Source organism: Ipomoea nil, unplaced genomic scaffold, assembly GCF_001879475.1.
Source record: "Ipomoea nil cultivar Tokyo-kokei standard unplaced genomic scaffold, Asagao_1.1 scaffold0276, whole genome shotgun sequence".
In the NCBI taxonomy this organism is placed as follows: domain Eukaryota; kingdom Viridiplantae; phylum Streptophyta; class Magnoliopsida; order Solanales; family Convolvulaceae; genus Ipomoea; species Ipomoea nil.
Genome location: NW_017616704.1, coordinates 2,195,563 through 2,211,667, shown reverse-complemented (window position 1 = coordinate 2,211,667; position 16,105 = coordinate 2,195,563). Strand labels below are relative to the sequence as shown.

General features: G+C 34.4%; 1 protein-coding gene and 1 long non-coding RNA gene across 3 annotated transcripts; both read left to right on the top strand.

Annotated features, from left to right (window-relative positions):
• The first annotated feature begins 280 nt into the window (after window positions 1–280).
• LOC109156299 lies at window positions 281–7,816 on the top strand. Its single transcript, XR_002049992.1, has 3 exons — window positions 281–291; window positions 6,168–6,173; window positions 7,733–7,816. It is a non-coding gene; the product is annotated as an uncharacterized LOC109156299 (long non-coding RNA).
• A 5,173-nt stretch (window positions 7,817–12,989) lies between these two features.
• On the top strand, window positions 12,990–15,248 carry LOC109154865 (probable sugar phosphate/phosphate translocator At4g32390). Of its 2 annotated transcripts, none has more exons than XR_002049808.1 (2): window positions 12,990–14,363; window positions 15,191–15,248. XR_002049808.1 is itself a non-coding variant. In XM_019302605.1 (2 exons), the coding sequence occupies exon 1, from the start codon at window positions 13,220–13,222 to the stop codon at window positions 14,270–14,272; it is 1,053 nt and encodes a 350-aa protein (XP_019158150.1). In that variant the 5' UTR covers window positions 12,990–13,219; the 3' UTR covers window positions 14,273–14,279; window positions 14,312–14,543. The 2 variants fall into 2 exon arrangements, 1 of the variants encoding a protein (XP_019158150.1); XM_019302605.1 differs by lacking the exon at window positions 15,191–15,248 and having other exon boundaries at window positions 12,990–14,279; window positions 14,312–14,543.
• Window positions 15,249–16,105: the final 857 nt, after the last annotated feature.

Genomic DNA, 16,105 nt, shown 5'->3' with positions numbered 1-16,105 from the left:
AGTTGTCTCCAAGATTCTACCTTTCATACATTTGGGCATCTAGTAGGGTAAGATCTATGTTCATCTTGTGTTTTTAGTGTTTTCTAAGGTGTCTTTTCTTAAAGATAGAATCTTTATGATCTTTTGGTGTGTTCTTGAAGTGGGTTTGGAAGGTGAGCCTTATTAGGAGCTTGGTGAAGTGTTAAGTGAAGATTTTTGTCTACAAGAGGTAACCCATGCTCTACAAAATCTATTTTGCTTACCTATATGATGATTTCTTGGATTCTACATGTGTTTTACTATGAAATGTGAGTGTTTATGCATTGTCTTGTGAAAATGCATATCTAGAGCTTGTGTTTAGGGTTCTTGTATGCCATTGCTTGGCATGTTTTGGACTTGAATTTGAGCTTGGTGTTGAAAATTCCCGAAGGGATTATTTGGTGTGCAGGTACGTACCCGCCGGCGGAACAGCAGGTAGGCGTCCACCCGCCGCCCCACCCGCGGGGTACAAGTTGGTCGTGGGTGTTGTACCCACGGGCGGAACCACGAGTAGGGGCCTACCCGTGGGTCCACCCGCAGGGAACAATATGGATTAGATCTAATCGGTTGTGTGTGTATTTCATTAAGACACGAATCCCAAGAAGCATTCGTGGGTCAATTGACCATTGTGATAAAGTCGAAACCTTGTTCAAAACTATTGATGACCAATTTGCTACATCCAATAAAGCTTTGGCAAGTACTCTAATCATGAAGTTTGTTGGTCTTCGTCTTTCCACTATTAAGGGCGCACGCAAACACATCATGCAAGTAAGGGATATTGCGGCTCAACTGAAGAAGTTGGAAATAATTTTTCCAAATACCTTTGCTGTGCATTTTGTACTTAACACCCTCCCTCACCATTATAGCCTCTTTAAGATTTCCTACAACACACATAAGGACAAATGGTCTATCAATGACTTGATAACCATGTGTGCACAAGAGGAAGAAAAACTTATTGAAGAGGTTGGGGAGAGTGTTATGTTGGCCACAACAAAGCCTAAAGAAAAATCTGGAAAAACCAAGGGATTCACTGCAACGGCAAAGGGGGAATTGACCTCAAAAGCTGATTTTAAGAAGGTACAAATGTGTTTCTTCTGCAAGAAGAAAGGACACATGAAGAAAGATTGTACCAAATTCAAGAAGTGGATGTCTGATAAGGGTAATATTTCCCCCTTCTTTATATATTATTAATCTAATATGTCAGATGTTAATACTAATTCTTGATGGATTGATTTTGGTTTACCAATCCACATTACAAATTCTTTGCAGAACATGCAAAATCTGAGGCAGCCGACGGGAACTGAGTGAAGCATCTTCTCTGGAAACAAGATTGCATCACCAGTTGAAGCTGTTGGAATTTGCGAATTAGTTTTTTGAATAATGTTTTGTTTTGACATTAGATGAGACCTTTTATGTTCCTAGTTTTTCGAGGAATTTAATTTCAGTTTCAAGACTTGTACCCTTTTGGATTTACATTCGAATTTAATCGCAAGTATTTCAAATTATTCAATAATTCTACTTGTGATTGTGATGGTACATTGTCTGATGGTCTCTATCGTCTTAACTTAAAGAATGATTTAAATCATAATTCTTTACATGTTCAAAACGCCACCAAACGGTGTAGTATTAACAAAAATTCATTCACAAATATTTCATCACCATCATTAATGATTTATCAAGATCTACCTATGTTTATTTTCTTCATAATAAGCATGAAACATTAGATGCCTTTAAATTATTTAAGGCTGAAGTTTAAATCCAATGTAACAAGAAAATACAAAGAGTTAGATCTGATATGGGTGGTGAATACTATGGTAGATACACTGAAAATGGACAAGCATCAGGTCCCTTTGTAAAGTTTCTTCAAGAGCATGTGATTGTTTCCCAATACACTATGCCTGGGTCTTTAGACTAAAACGGTGTTGCTGGGTGAAGGAACTGGACCCTTTGAATATGGTACGTAGTATGCAAAGTAAATCTTGCCTTCCAAAATCGTTGTGGGGTGAAACACTTAAGACGGAAACGTATATATTAAACTGTGTTCCAACCAAGGTTGTCCTTAAGATACCATTTGAGTTATTCAAAGGTTGGAAACCGAGTTTGCAACATATGCTTATTTAGGGATGTCTGTCTGAGGGGAGGATATATAACCCGCACGAAAAGAAGCTTAACCCAAGGACTATTAGCTAGTGCTTTCTTTATTGGATATGCACAATCTTCTAAGGGTTATAAGTTTTATTGTCCATCTCATACTTCTAGGATACTGGAATCAAGGAATGCTAAGTTTCTTGAAGATGACTTGATCAGTGGGAGAGATTGATTAAAGGACTTAGTTCCTTCATTCGATCATAATGGCTCTCAACATTCTACGTCATCTAATGGGGTTGTAAGTATACACAATGTTCCTTCGGTCCCACTTGCGATTATACAACCTACTGTTAAGATTTCACAAACTGTTGAGACTCAACCTTTTGGAAGAATCACTTCAGGACTTATAGCAATTTCCTGAACTAGATTCTAAACCTATGGTTGAACCAATTCAGAATTTACAAAATTATGAACCGATACAGACTGAACCAGTCCAAGGACTGCCCCAAGTTCCTGAAGAGGTAGTTTCCCCACAACCTTTTGCAAGGTGATGGAGGTTCAACATTAAGACGGTCTACTCAGTTGAAAAGATCAACAATTCCTAGTTATTACATTTCGTATCTACAAGAATCTGACATTGCAGTCGAAAATGATCCTAAGACGTTTTCTCAAGCCACTAAATGTGCCCGATCTGACTTATGGTATAAAGCCATGAAATAAATTCCATGAAGAACAATGGGGTTCGGGAACTTGTTGAATTGCCTTATGGTCTGTAAATGGGTCTTTAAAACCTAAAGAAATTCATTAGGCAATATTGAGAGATACAAGGCCCGACTTGTTGTGAAGGGATTTAATCAGAAGGAAGGAATCTGTTATAAGGAGACTTTTTCTCATGTATCAAAGAAAGATTCACTTCGAGTCATTTTGAAATTAGTTGCACATTTCAATCTTCAGTTGCAATAAATGGATGTGAAAGCAACTTTTCTTAATAGTGATCTAGAAGAGGAAGTTTATATTAAACAACCGAAAGGTTTCTCTTCTAGGGGTGGTGAGAATTTAGTTTGTAAGCTTAAGAATCCATATACGGTTTAAAACAAGCTTCCCATCAATGGTATATCAAGTTCGATGGGGTTATTTCTTCATTTGGTTTTGTTGAAAATCCTCTTGACCATTGTATATACCGGAAGGTGAGTGGGAGTAAAACATGCTTTTTTGTTTTATATGTGGATGACATTTTGTTTTCCACCAATGACAATGAGATGTTTCTGATGTGAAACAATTTCTCTTGAAGAGAGTTTTGAGGTATCTCAAAGGAACTAAGAGTCACGTGCTTGGATTTAGGCAAACAGACATCCTAGATGTTGTCGGTTATTCTGATACGGACTTCGCTGGCTATGTTGATTCTCGAAGATCAACTTTAGGGTACATCTTTATTATGGCCGGTGGGGTTATCTCATGGAGAAGTGTTAAACAGTCTTTAATAACTACTTCTACCATGTAAGCCGAGTTCATTTCCTGTTACGAGGCCACTCCATAAGGTGTGTGGCTCAAGAATTTCATCTTTGGGCTTAGAGTTATGGACTGTATATCTAAGCCATTGAAAGTCTATTGTGACAACTCAGCTACAGTCTTCTTGGCTAAGAAAAAGTGGGAGTCGAATTAAGCACCTCGACATCAAGTTCTTAGCCATTACTACTGAGTTAATGTTAGCAAATCCCTTGACTAGATGCATGCCTTCAGTTAAATTCAAGGATCTTGTTAAGAAAATGAGACTTTCGCCCACTTTGTAATTTGTATATATACATTCAGTATTCAATTTTAATGAAATTCTTTTGCATTTTGACATTAATCTCATTAAGTGTGTACACCTTTATTTTATTGAGATAATGTACTTCAGTTGGACTTGAAATAAACATAGGGTTAGTTTCATTAAGTTTTTGTTTCCTAAATTAAGTGCTCAAGGGCAGTTTACATTTGGTAACTAGAAACAAGCTATTTAAAAGCCTTAAACATATAGATAACTGAGATAAACAAGAAACACAGCGGAAGACTGAATGGTAACTAGATAAACATAATCCAAAACACGGGGTGTTATGCCACGTTCACCAAAAGGATAAACGCTACGGCAACATCTGCAATGTTTACATCTAAATCCATAGTCTCAAAGTACTACATCTAAACTGGTACACAGGCCACAAAAGAAAGAGGGAGAAGCTATACTAGCAAGCACTAGACTGCGCAATCGGCTAGATATCACCTGAAAAAACACAATAAAACATGGGACGACGCCCGGTCAGCGAATAATGCTGGTAACCCACCAATACATGTGAAATAACATACATAGATAAGATATAAGTTGTAAAGCCATTTTCGAAACGGAATACATAAGTATATAAGTACAAAACCAAGAGCAATAGTCAACACAAGACTCAACACTCTCAACAAGGATACGGGAACACATCCCAAACCACAAAGGATAACCACAACACGAAGGTTAAAGACAAGACCGATGGCAACACATGCCCTTGTGAATACACACGTCACAAGAAGAGAACTTACAACAACGGCTACACAAGCGCTCGTAACATCACCCATCACGAGTTGATATGCCTTCCTCATGCCCGATTCCAACCTTATGGCTACCCCCTGCCTTATATCTTCTTCCAACCATTACCTCCAGGACCCCTGTACTTCTTAGTCCAACCTTTTCCCTTCTGGGACCGTCGTCCCCCACCAACAAACCACCAACAAGACCACCAATTTCATAGTACACGAGGGTACCGTACACACACACGGCAACACATGCCACCCAAGAATCACGTGAACCTTACACAAAGGTCACAACTCCATAATCACGTCACGGCCACCACGAGGACCGCTGCAATACCTGGGTGACTAGTGTCCCATACCACTAATCGTGCAATCCAGGTAAAGCCACACACACACATCACACCTCAACAGGAATCAATCAACGGGTCACAACGAAGATATGAAACCATACTCAATCAAGGAATGGGTCACTGCCCAACACCAACAACGATGAATAACACAAGTTATCATCAACCAATAGGAAGGTGCAAACAACACACACACACTAGCATTTAAACACCGAACTAGCATGCTTATCAAACGGGTAAACCAAAGGTAGTTCCGAAGAACACACAAGACACATCACGGTTCAACGAAACACAATGTTGAACACTTAGCACGATTCACGACACCAAAATCTACATGGATTCCTACCATATAGTTCTAGACATATGAAACATCAAGAAGACACTCAAATAGTTCCACAAAAGAACATCGGAAAGTCAAAAGACCAAATACCGAGTCAAAAGAATCACGGGGAACAAATCCCCAAACAAAACCAACTTGTTCCCTGTGGGTGGACCCACGGGTAGTGCCCCACCCGTGGTTCCGCCCGCGGGAACACACTCCCACAAGCCTAGTACCCGCGGGTGGGGCGACGGGTGGTGCCCCGCCCGCCATTCCGCCCGCGGGTACACGTCCTGTACCAAAACAATCCCTTCGGGGATTTCCAAGTCCAAGATCAAATTCAAGTCCAAAACATGCCAAATCTCACCAAATACAACAAAGTGACTTCAATCAAATGAAATGCCAAGCAATGGCACAAATGAACCCTACACAAGCTCTAGATATGCATTTTCACAAGATCATGCATCAACACTCACATTTCATAGCAAAACACATGTAGAATCCAAGAAATCACATATAGGTAAGCAAAATAGGTTTTGTAGAGCATGGGTTACCTCTTGTAGACTAAAGACTTCACTTTACACCTCAACAAGCTCCTCTCAAGGCTCACCTTCCAAACCCACTTCAAGAACATACCAAAATATCATAAAGATCCTATCTTTAAGAAAAGACACCTTAGATAAAACCAAAAACACAAGATCAACTTAGATCTTACCCTCCTAGATGCCCAAATATATGAAAGGTTGAATCTTGGAAGCAAATCTTGAAGTTTTGGCAAAGCTTCAACTTGGCTTGGAAGAAAAGCTACTCACCTTTTTAGAGAGAAGGTGGAGCTAGATTTTTAGAAAAGTGTAAGGAGAGAATGAAGGTGGTCTACTAGGTTAGGTTACAATACCAACAACAAGTGAAAGGTCAAGAATACCCTTACTAACATAAGGAAATGTAAGGAACAAAGGAACTCCTTACAAAGCTCAATGTACAACTTTGACTTTGGGGTTGACTAGTCAATTACTAGTCCCCAACTATTAAATTTCAGGAATTTAAGGAATTAAATTACAAATTGAAATATGATTAATTACTTAATTAATCCCTTAATTGAATTTGGATTTCGGGGTGTCACATTTAATGTTCTTAAGATGTGAGAAAATCGCAACATATATGATGTTAAACTTTGAATGTTTTATGTGTCTTGGAATAGTTTGCAATTGACTTAGTGTTTTTCTCCTAAAGAAGGGATATGCAAATAATATGTCATTATATGTTCAATAAATAATTGCTAATACAATTATTTATTACATCAGTCTATGCACAACTATTATTGAATCACATATATAGAGCATGACTATAGTAGTTCATGCCTAAAGATGGAGTGTGAAATAAAAGACTTGAACAAACCAAGTATTGTCACGAGTTGCAAATCGAATATCTCCTTGAAGGAGTTTAATACACCAGTTAGCCTATCTTGAAACGCATCTTGAAGATGTTTATAGATAAGTATTATGTTCTTATCACACTACTGGTTGCCTAATAATCTCTTGAAATAGATAAGGAATCGTTTAGACTCAAAAAGGATAATGAGGATAACTTAAAACCAAAAATCCATTACTTCATTGTTGTTGGAGCACTACATTGGGACCAGAAGTTCCATAATCTCATTAGGCCTGATATCGCGTTCGCGATGAAATTGCTAACAACATTTTAGTGCTCCTACAATGAAATATTGGAATAGTGTTTAACACATCCTCCAGTACCTTCGAGTTACAAAGAGTTTGGCATTTATGCAAGACACCAAGATATGGTTCTAATAGGCTACTTGGGTGTTGGTTATTTTTGCATGATACCAAGTCTCAAACTGGTTATGCTATGAATTACCCCCAATGTTCTAAATAGAACAATAAAGGTTGTGTTGCGCAAATAATAATTGAGAAAGTTTAAGAATATTTCACAAAGCATATATATATAGTGTCAAAATCAACCCACATGAGCTCTAGAAGAGTCAGACGACTAGTATATAGTATGTTCGCTCTAGTGACAATCTAGAATATTGCACCAAATTTCTTTCTAACATTTTTTTTAAAAAAAGTTTATATTTTATTAAAACGTGTAGATTTTGAAGAATATTACCTTCAGAGGGAGTGACATTTGCTTAGATCAATCCTAAAGATTGGGTCTTGAAAACCAACCACTGTACTCTTTTTCCTTTGATTGAACTTTGTTATTATTTTCTTAATTAAAGGTTTTTTAGCAAGGCAACTAGTGCAACACATTAACACATATATTTCATGTACTATTTTCATCAACTAGGTTTATCTCATTGGATTTTTCCAGTAAGGTTTTTAACTGAGGCATGAGTATGATATAATAATGTCTAAGGGGAATGTTGTAAATAAATATATGTGGATATTACTAGAGGAAATTTCCAAAATGGTCATCTGACTATAGTTCTTTCTCAAATTGGTCCTATGACGTTTAATTGAACCCAAACTGATCCTCCAACTATTAGATTTTAAGCCAAATCTATCCTCCATTCCTCCGTTAGTTGGGCGTGAACTTGGCGTCAAATTAGAGGGCAAAACATGAAATTTACATTGTATAATATTTAGACTACTAGTGATTTTGGTTTTTCTCCCAAATTAGCGAACAAATTGTTGAAGAATGAAGAACCCTAATCCAATTAACTTACCTTTGCTTAGCTTCAATACCTCTTACTAGAGGTATTATATTATCACAATACCTCTTCATACTTAATAGTCTTATATTATATTAAAACTCTGTATATCTTGTATATATTGAATTGAAATGAATAATAAAAGATTGATAATTTTAATTGTAATTTTTGTCTTTTTTTTACTGCAATCGAAATCATACATCTATTCACGCGAGAACACATTCAATTTCACAACAAAATAAACAATAATCTTGTGAAATTCATTAGATCCACTATTGTCACCTAACTAATGCACCAAAAAGGAAATGAAAAGAATTATTAGGAAAATAACTAAATAAATAATAATCTCGTGAGATTCATTGGATTAACGGACATAATCTTCTCTCTCTCAAAAAAAAAAAAAAAAACGGACATAATATAAATCTAAATAAATAATAATCTCATGAAAGTCATTAGATCCTATCACTATCGGCATGAACCAAAAAGAAAAAGAGCAGGACTATTATTAGGAAAACTAGTTTTTTACGCGTATTGCGCGATTGGGATAATGCTGAATGCTTTTTTTTTTTTTTTTTAAATAAGTACTTTAAAGTATATTAAGGCAAGATTATATTGAAATTGTTCATGCATAAATAATTGAAGGTTGAATTTGCGTATTTAAAAAGGTAATTCTTCTCCCAAAGGTTGAGTCCCCAACCCCAAGGGCCCCCCACACTCCGACCCGACAGAGCATTGTGGGAAGTTGTAAATCACGGTGACTCAATGGTTCAGCAGACAGGGCCAAATGCTGGTACGCACAAGGAATCTGCCAACTTTAGACATAATTCACGTATTGCCGCCGCTGAGGTTCAAACCTTGGTCTCTTCTCCCAAATACTATCCACTAAACCATTGAGCTAAGCCCATGCAGGTTAAATAGGTAATTCTAAGTTTACAAATGCAAGATAATATAGTCAATATTGATTATAATTGTCAATAAAATAATTGTATAGGTATGATTGAAACCAAATACGGGACATAAGGGAGAACAAATAAAAATTAGGGCATAAAATATGAAATATATACTAATATTGTTTGAGGAGATTCCGACATTAGGATTTGTGGTTAAGTTCTATTAAGACTTTAATATTAGAATTAGATTAATGGTGTAGTTATAATTCTATATTAGACTTTAATATTAGAATTAGACTAACGGTGAATTAACGGAAAAGTTAAATGGATAATCATATAATTAAGGATAAATTAGAAAATCTTAAAAGAAAAAAAAAATTAAAACCTGAACAATATGAACCATTCATTTGATTTAATAATTTGGCGGTCATTTTTTCTACCCAATGTTAATAATTAAATAAATTCGCTGGTCAAATCCGCTTGTATAATCCGCTAACGTTAACCGCTAACTGCTGATTGTCAAACAAGGACATTGCGAGGTAGTTCTAACTTGTTGTGTGATTTGAATACTCTCTTTGTCACAAAATCTCTCAAGTAGTTAATATGGTTGGCTTTATTAATTATATTTTTTTTATTTTTTTCATGATATTAATAAAATACTTGGTAAATAAATATATAGCATTATTTTATGTTATAATTTTGATATTTAATTAGAAAAATAGTGCACAAAAAAGATAATAGATAATGTAGTGAATATAATCAATTGATGAATTTGAATGTAAAAATTTTTACATTTGAGAAAAATAAAGACAATATAACTAATGAAAATATTTCTTTTAATTAATTTATTGATAATTAATAATTTGTTTTTCACTGAATAAAGACATTTGTAGCGAATATAATCCATTAATAAATTTGAATATAAAGAATTTTTATATTGAAGAAAAATAAAGACAATATAACTAATAAAATTATTTATCTTATTTAATTTATTGATAATGAATAATTTTTTTTTTTGAATAAAGACATTGTAGACACATAATTCTAAATTAAAGAAATGCATATGTATTATTTTTTGTTGTAACTACTAAATTATTATTTATATATAATTTAATAAGAGTAAAATAGAGTACTAATTATGCCAACTTTGATTGAGATGAGGTTCGAACCTAAGACCTTTTTTTTTTTTTATTGAAATCAATGAGTAAGTTAACGGTGAACTAACGGCAATTCTTAAAATTTTAACAGAATTAGTAACGATGTGTGGGTATTTTAGGAAATTTTAGTGTAAAATTTAAATCTGATCAATCTTTTAATCAATCTAAGCCATTCATTTGATTAAAATCTGTGACCGCCATTTTTTCTACCCATTATAGGCCTAACTCTCTTGGGCTCTTATTAGTATAGTAGATATAACTAATAAAATTATTTCTCTTAATTAATTTATTGATAATGAATAATTTATTTTTTTTTTAATAAAGACATTGTAGGGACAATGTAGCAAATATAATCAATTGATGAATTTGAATGTAAAGAATTTTTATATTGGAGAAAAATAAATACAATATAACTAATGAAATTATTTCTCTTATTTAATTTATTGATAATGAATAATTTTTTTTTTGAATAAAGACATTGTAGATGCATAATTCTAAATTAAAGAAATGCATATGTATTATTTTTTGTTGTAACTACTAAATTATTATTTATATATATAATAATTTAATAAGAGTAAAATAGAGTACTAATTATGTCAACTTTGATTGGGATGAGGTTCGAACTTAAGACCTTTCTTATTGAAATCAATGAGTAAGTTAACAGTGAACTAACGGAAATTAACGGAAAAGATAATATTTAACGGAAAAGTTAACGGAAAATCATATTCATTAAGGATAAATTAGTAAATCTTAAGGAAAAATTAAAATCTGATCAATCTGAGCCATTCATTTGATTAAATAATTTGACCGCCATTTTTTCTACCCATTATAGGCCTAACTCTCTTGGGCTCTTATTAGTATATAGTAGATAGATAACTAAATAAGTAATAATGTCGTGAGATGGTGTATATTAAAATCTGTTACGTAATATTATTGGCAGTAAATAACAAATTTAGATATGCAATTAATATTTATTTTAAAAAGTTCCTGAAGGATTTAAAGTTCTCTAAATGAGAGAAAATTGCAACATGTATCATGTTAATATGTTCCTTAAGAAAGAATATGCAAATAATATGTCATGTTTGTTGACACGAAAATTTTGATAAATATTGATTATTTTTTTATATTAGTATATTTGAATATATTTTGTATAATATTGATATTATCTAATTTGTTTAATTAGATAATATCAAAAGATTTTGAACTTATCAAAACTCTTCTATCCTACAGCTATAAATAGGACCTCTCATTTCTATGTATTGATCCTAGGAAAAATCATGTATACATCTTGAAAATATTATTTAGAGATCACAATATAAAAATGTGTAATCAAAGTAAAAGCCCCTCCTCCATGAAGATCATTCTTATCGATCCAAACCTATTCTTATCGATCCAAACCTATGTTGCAGATCAAGTCAGCCATTTGAACCCGGAGGCCCTTCAATGAAGAACAAACATATAAGGTCTTTGAAGATTAAGCCACTTGAATTCTTAAGGCCGTTCAGTGGTGGAGTGTTCTAGACATCCAATTGAAGAATCAGAGGACCATCTAAAGACTTGAACCACACCGCATTGATACTTGATAATCAGAATTTTGAATATTACTATATACTTATTCAATTTTCTTTGTTCACAAATTGACATGTCTAGTGAGACAGCTCTGCTTCTCATCTCTTCATAGGGACATAACATTCAACTGATATGGGGGAAGAAACTAAACAACTGATATGGGGGCAAACGCCCCCCTAAGGTAATCTTACATTCCCAAAATCTCACATTACCTTCCTGAAGGTAATTCTATTACCTGGGATAATCCAAGATTCCGTGAACCAAACGCCCCCTTAAGGGAATGACATTTGCTTAGATCAATCCTAAAGATTGGGTCTTGAAAACCAATCAATGTACTTTTTTTTTTTTTTTTTTTCTTTTGATTGAGCTTTGATATTATTTTCTTAATTAAATATTTTTTTAACGAGACAGCTAGTGTGATACATTAACACATATATTTCATGTACTATATTCATCAACTAGGTTTTTCTAGCGAGGGTTTTAACTGAGGCATGAATATGATATAATAATGTTTAAGGGAGAGTGTTGTAAATAAATATATGTGGATATTACTAGAGGTATTATATTATGACAATACATCTTCATCCTTAAGGGGATATTTCTAGTGTTTGGTTCATGTAATTCATTTTCCATTGGAAAATGAATTCCTCAAATTTGAGGAAAACAAAATCCTTGGTTAGACAAGGATTTTGTTTTCCTGGAAGATGGGAAGAAAAAGTGAATAGATTGCCTATTTTACCCTTACTTTCTTTTTTTAATTATATTATTTTTATTAATTTGTAGGGGCATATAGGTCTTTATACTCATTATTCCTTACAATTCCAAATCTAACCAAACAATAGAATTAGTATTTCGAGTAATTCTTTTTCTACCAACCAAACAATGAAATTCATCTTCCTAGTAATTGTTTTTCCATGGAATTTCAATTCCACTTCCCTTAAAATATTTTCCGTGAACCAAACGAGCCATAATAGTCTTATAGTTATATGTATATCTTGTATATATCGAATTGAAGAATATGATTATCTCTGTATTTTTTGTCTTTCTCTTTAGTTTATTACTTTATTGCAATCAAAATTATACAACTATTCACATGATAATACATTCAATTCACAATAAAATAAACGATAATCTTGTGAAATTCATTAGATCCTTCCACTATTGTCACATAACTAATGCACCAAAAAGAAAATGAAAAGAATTATTAGGAAAATAACTAAAAGAATAATAATCTGGTGAGATTCATTGGATTAACAGACATAATCTAAATCTAAATAAATAATAATCTCATGAAATTGACCAAAAAGAAAAAGAGAAGAATTATTATTATTATTAGGAAAATAAGTAATAATGTGGTGAGATGGTTTAGATTAACACAAATAATGTGACCAAAAAAGAAGACAATGAAAAGTGGTGTGAGTTTGTGTATATATTATAATTCAACCGAATTGGTTGCATATTCAAACCCAAGCATTAGAGAAGAGAATCTGAGTCAGAGTAACGCTCCTGCATTCCTCCTCCGACTATCCCACCACCGGGCGCCGCTGTGGACGCCACATTGCTGAAGAACAGCAAATTCAAGATCTGGGTATTGATCTTCATTCTGATCCGTAATGGGAAAAGGAGGATCTTTGAGCGAGGGTGTACTGAAGAAGATCCTTCTGTCCTACTCATATGTCGCCATTTGGATCTTCCTCTCCTTCACCGTCATCGTCTACAACAAGTACATTCTGGACCGCAAGATGTACAACTGGCCCTACCCGATCTCCCTCACCTTGATCCACATGGCCTTCTGCTCCTCCTTGGCCTACCTCCTCGTCCGCGTCTTCAAGCTTGTTGACCCAGTTTCAATGTCCTGGGATCTCTACTTCAAATCCGTCGTCCCCATTGGCCTTCTCTATTCCCTCTCCCTCTGGCTCTCAAATTCCGCTTACATTTATCTCTCTGTTTCCTTCATTCAGATGCTCAAAGCCCTCATGCCCGTGGCCGTCTATTCCATCGGGGTTCTATTCAAGAAGGATGCTTTCAAGACCGAGACCATGGCCAATATGGTGTCCATTTCGGTCGGGGTCGCAATTGCCGCCTACGGCGAAGCCAAATTCGATACCTGGGGAGTGATTCTGCAACTGGGCGCCGTCGCATTTGAGGCCACCAGATTGGTCATGATTCAGATTCTGCTTACTTCTAAGGGTATTACGCTTAATCCCATCACTTCCCTTTATTACGTCGCGCCCTGTTGCTTGGTTTTCTTGATTGTGCCTTGGGTCATTGTTGAGTACCCAGTGTTGAAGGAGAATTCCAGTTTCCATTTAGATTACATAGTTTTTGGGACTAATTCTTTATGTGCATTTGCTCTCAACCTCGCTGTTTTCTTGCTTGTGGGCAAGACTTCTGCTTTGACTATGAATGTTGCTGGAGTGGTCAAGGATTGGCTGTTGATAGCCTTTTCATGGTCTGTGATTAAGGACACTGTCACCCCTATCAATCTCTTTGGATATGGGTTGGCTTTCATGGGTGTGGGCTACTACAATCACTCCAAATTACAGACACTTAAGGCTAAGGAGGCACAGAGGAAGCCTCCACAGAGTGATGAGGAGGAGGCTGGCAGGTTATTGAAGGAAAGAGAGGGGGAGAATTTAGCTAAAAAGAATGAATCACAGGCTTGAGGAGTTTATTCTACATTCAATGCTCCCTCCTGGTGTTTTTTTTGTAGTGTAGGATGTGGAGAGAAGACCAAAAAAGAAAAGTGAATATCAGGTGGATATATGATGATCATACAAAGCTTTGTACTTTTTTTTTTTTTTTTTTTTTTTTTTAAATTCTATTTTCTCTGTTTAGAATTATTAAGTTATGCCAGTTTTACATCATTCATACGTCTTGAGCATGACTTGAGGCTCTTTAACTTTGCTTTACTTTTGATATATTAAATTAATTTAATTAATTATTAATATATTGGAGCTCATGTTTCATCAAAGTCTTTGTTCTTCTGTATTGTCTAGTCCATTAGTCCTTTTTTTTTTTTTTTTTTTTTTGGTTTGGATGACGAGAGAAACCTGCAACCACTACCTCATTTTGAAGGTTGTGCACTGAGTAAATCCCTCGGTAAACTAGGTTGTTCATAGCTGACCTGCTTAAATCAAGAAGGCTAATAGCCCCCCATTGGATGTCGAATTTTGAACTTTGTGGTTACCTAACTAACAGCTTGGGATTGGGTGTCGAATTTTGAACTTTGTGGTTACCTAACTAATAGCTTGGGAGTCGAATTTTGAACTTTGTGGTCACTTAGTTAGCAGCCTGACCAACTTGGCTGGGATTGTCTCATTGTCCAAGCGATTTCCATTTCTGCATTGATGTTTTCTTGTTTGCAGTCACTAGTTTCAACTTTTCATACAGTGATGCGTATCTCTGCTGTTATATAAAGTAACTCAATTAGATCTGCTACAAATTTACACTATGGTTATCCAGGACCAGGAGGATTGTATGTTAATATTGTCTACCTAATGAGAAGAAATGTGCAATATTATATGATGCAATCCCTGTAATAGAGAGCTTTGTAACACCAAATTTTGTTGGAACATCTTTAGGTGATGGGATTTTTTACTGGAACAGCGCGTTTGGTTCACGGAATGAATTTGGAGGGAATAGGAATGCTATTCCACATGGAATGGAATAGGTAAGGAATAAAATATGAATTGTATTCTGTTGTTTGGTTGGCTAAAGGAATAGACTTTAGTAATTGTATACAAAATAATAATAATAATAATAATAATAATAATAATAATAATAATAATAATAATAATAATAATAATAATAATAATAAATATGATTATGATAAACTGAATGCCAGAACTGTATAATAATTTGGAACTTAGATTCATATGAATAGGGAGATGTGGGATTGCTGAGGGGTTTAGCTTTTGCTACTATTTTGTTTGCAAGATTAGTCCTTGTTTTTCATATTACCAATTCTGAAAGTAAAAGAATCAGATAGTTCAAAAAAGTGTATAATAAAAGGACCTTTTCACCAAACTTCAATTATTGATCTCATTTTTGCAACTGTCATTATTAATATTGATACTTGTTCCCAGCCAGTTATCTTCTGCTTTGGTTTGGTATTGTAACTTGTAAAGATGGTATTTGACCACTATTAGCCTTTTGACTTGGTTAAACAATCAATATGAATGTTTCATTAATTAGCTTTTTGTAACAGCTTATTGCTCCAAAGTGCTAAAATTCAAAAAAAAAAAATGTTCAAAAAAGTTTTTTTCGATCAACTTTTTGATAAAGTCATTTTTGCATGTAATCAGTTATCAATTAACAACTAATATCTATTTATCAAACATCCCATTGTAAACTGGCCACCAAGTTGCCCATTTCTTCCCAGCAATACGGATTTTAGAGATTTATATTGAATTTCTGATGCAAACCCTCGAGATGGTATAACTAAGTAATCCAAACAATCCAATAAGAAAATATGTGTTTACAAATTAAAAAGAAAC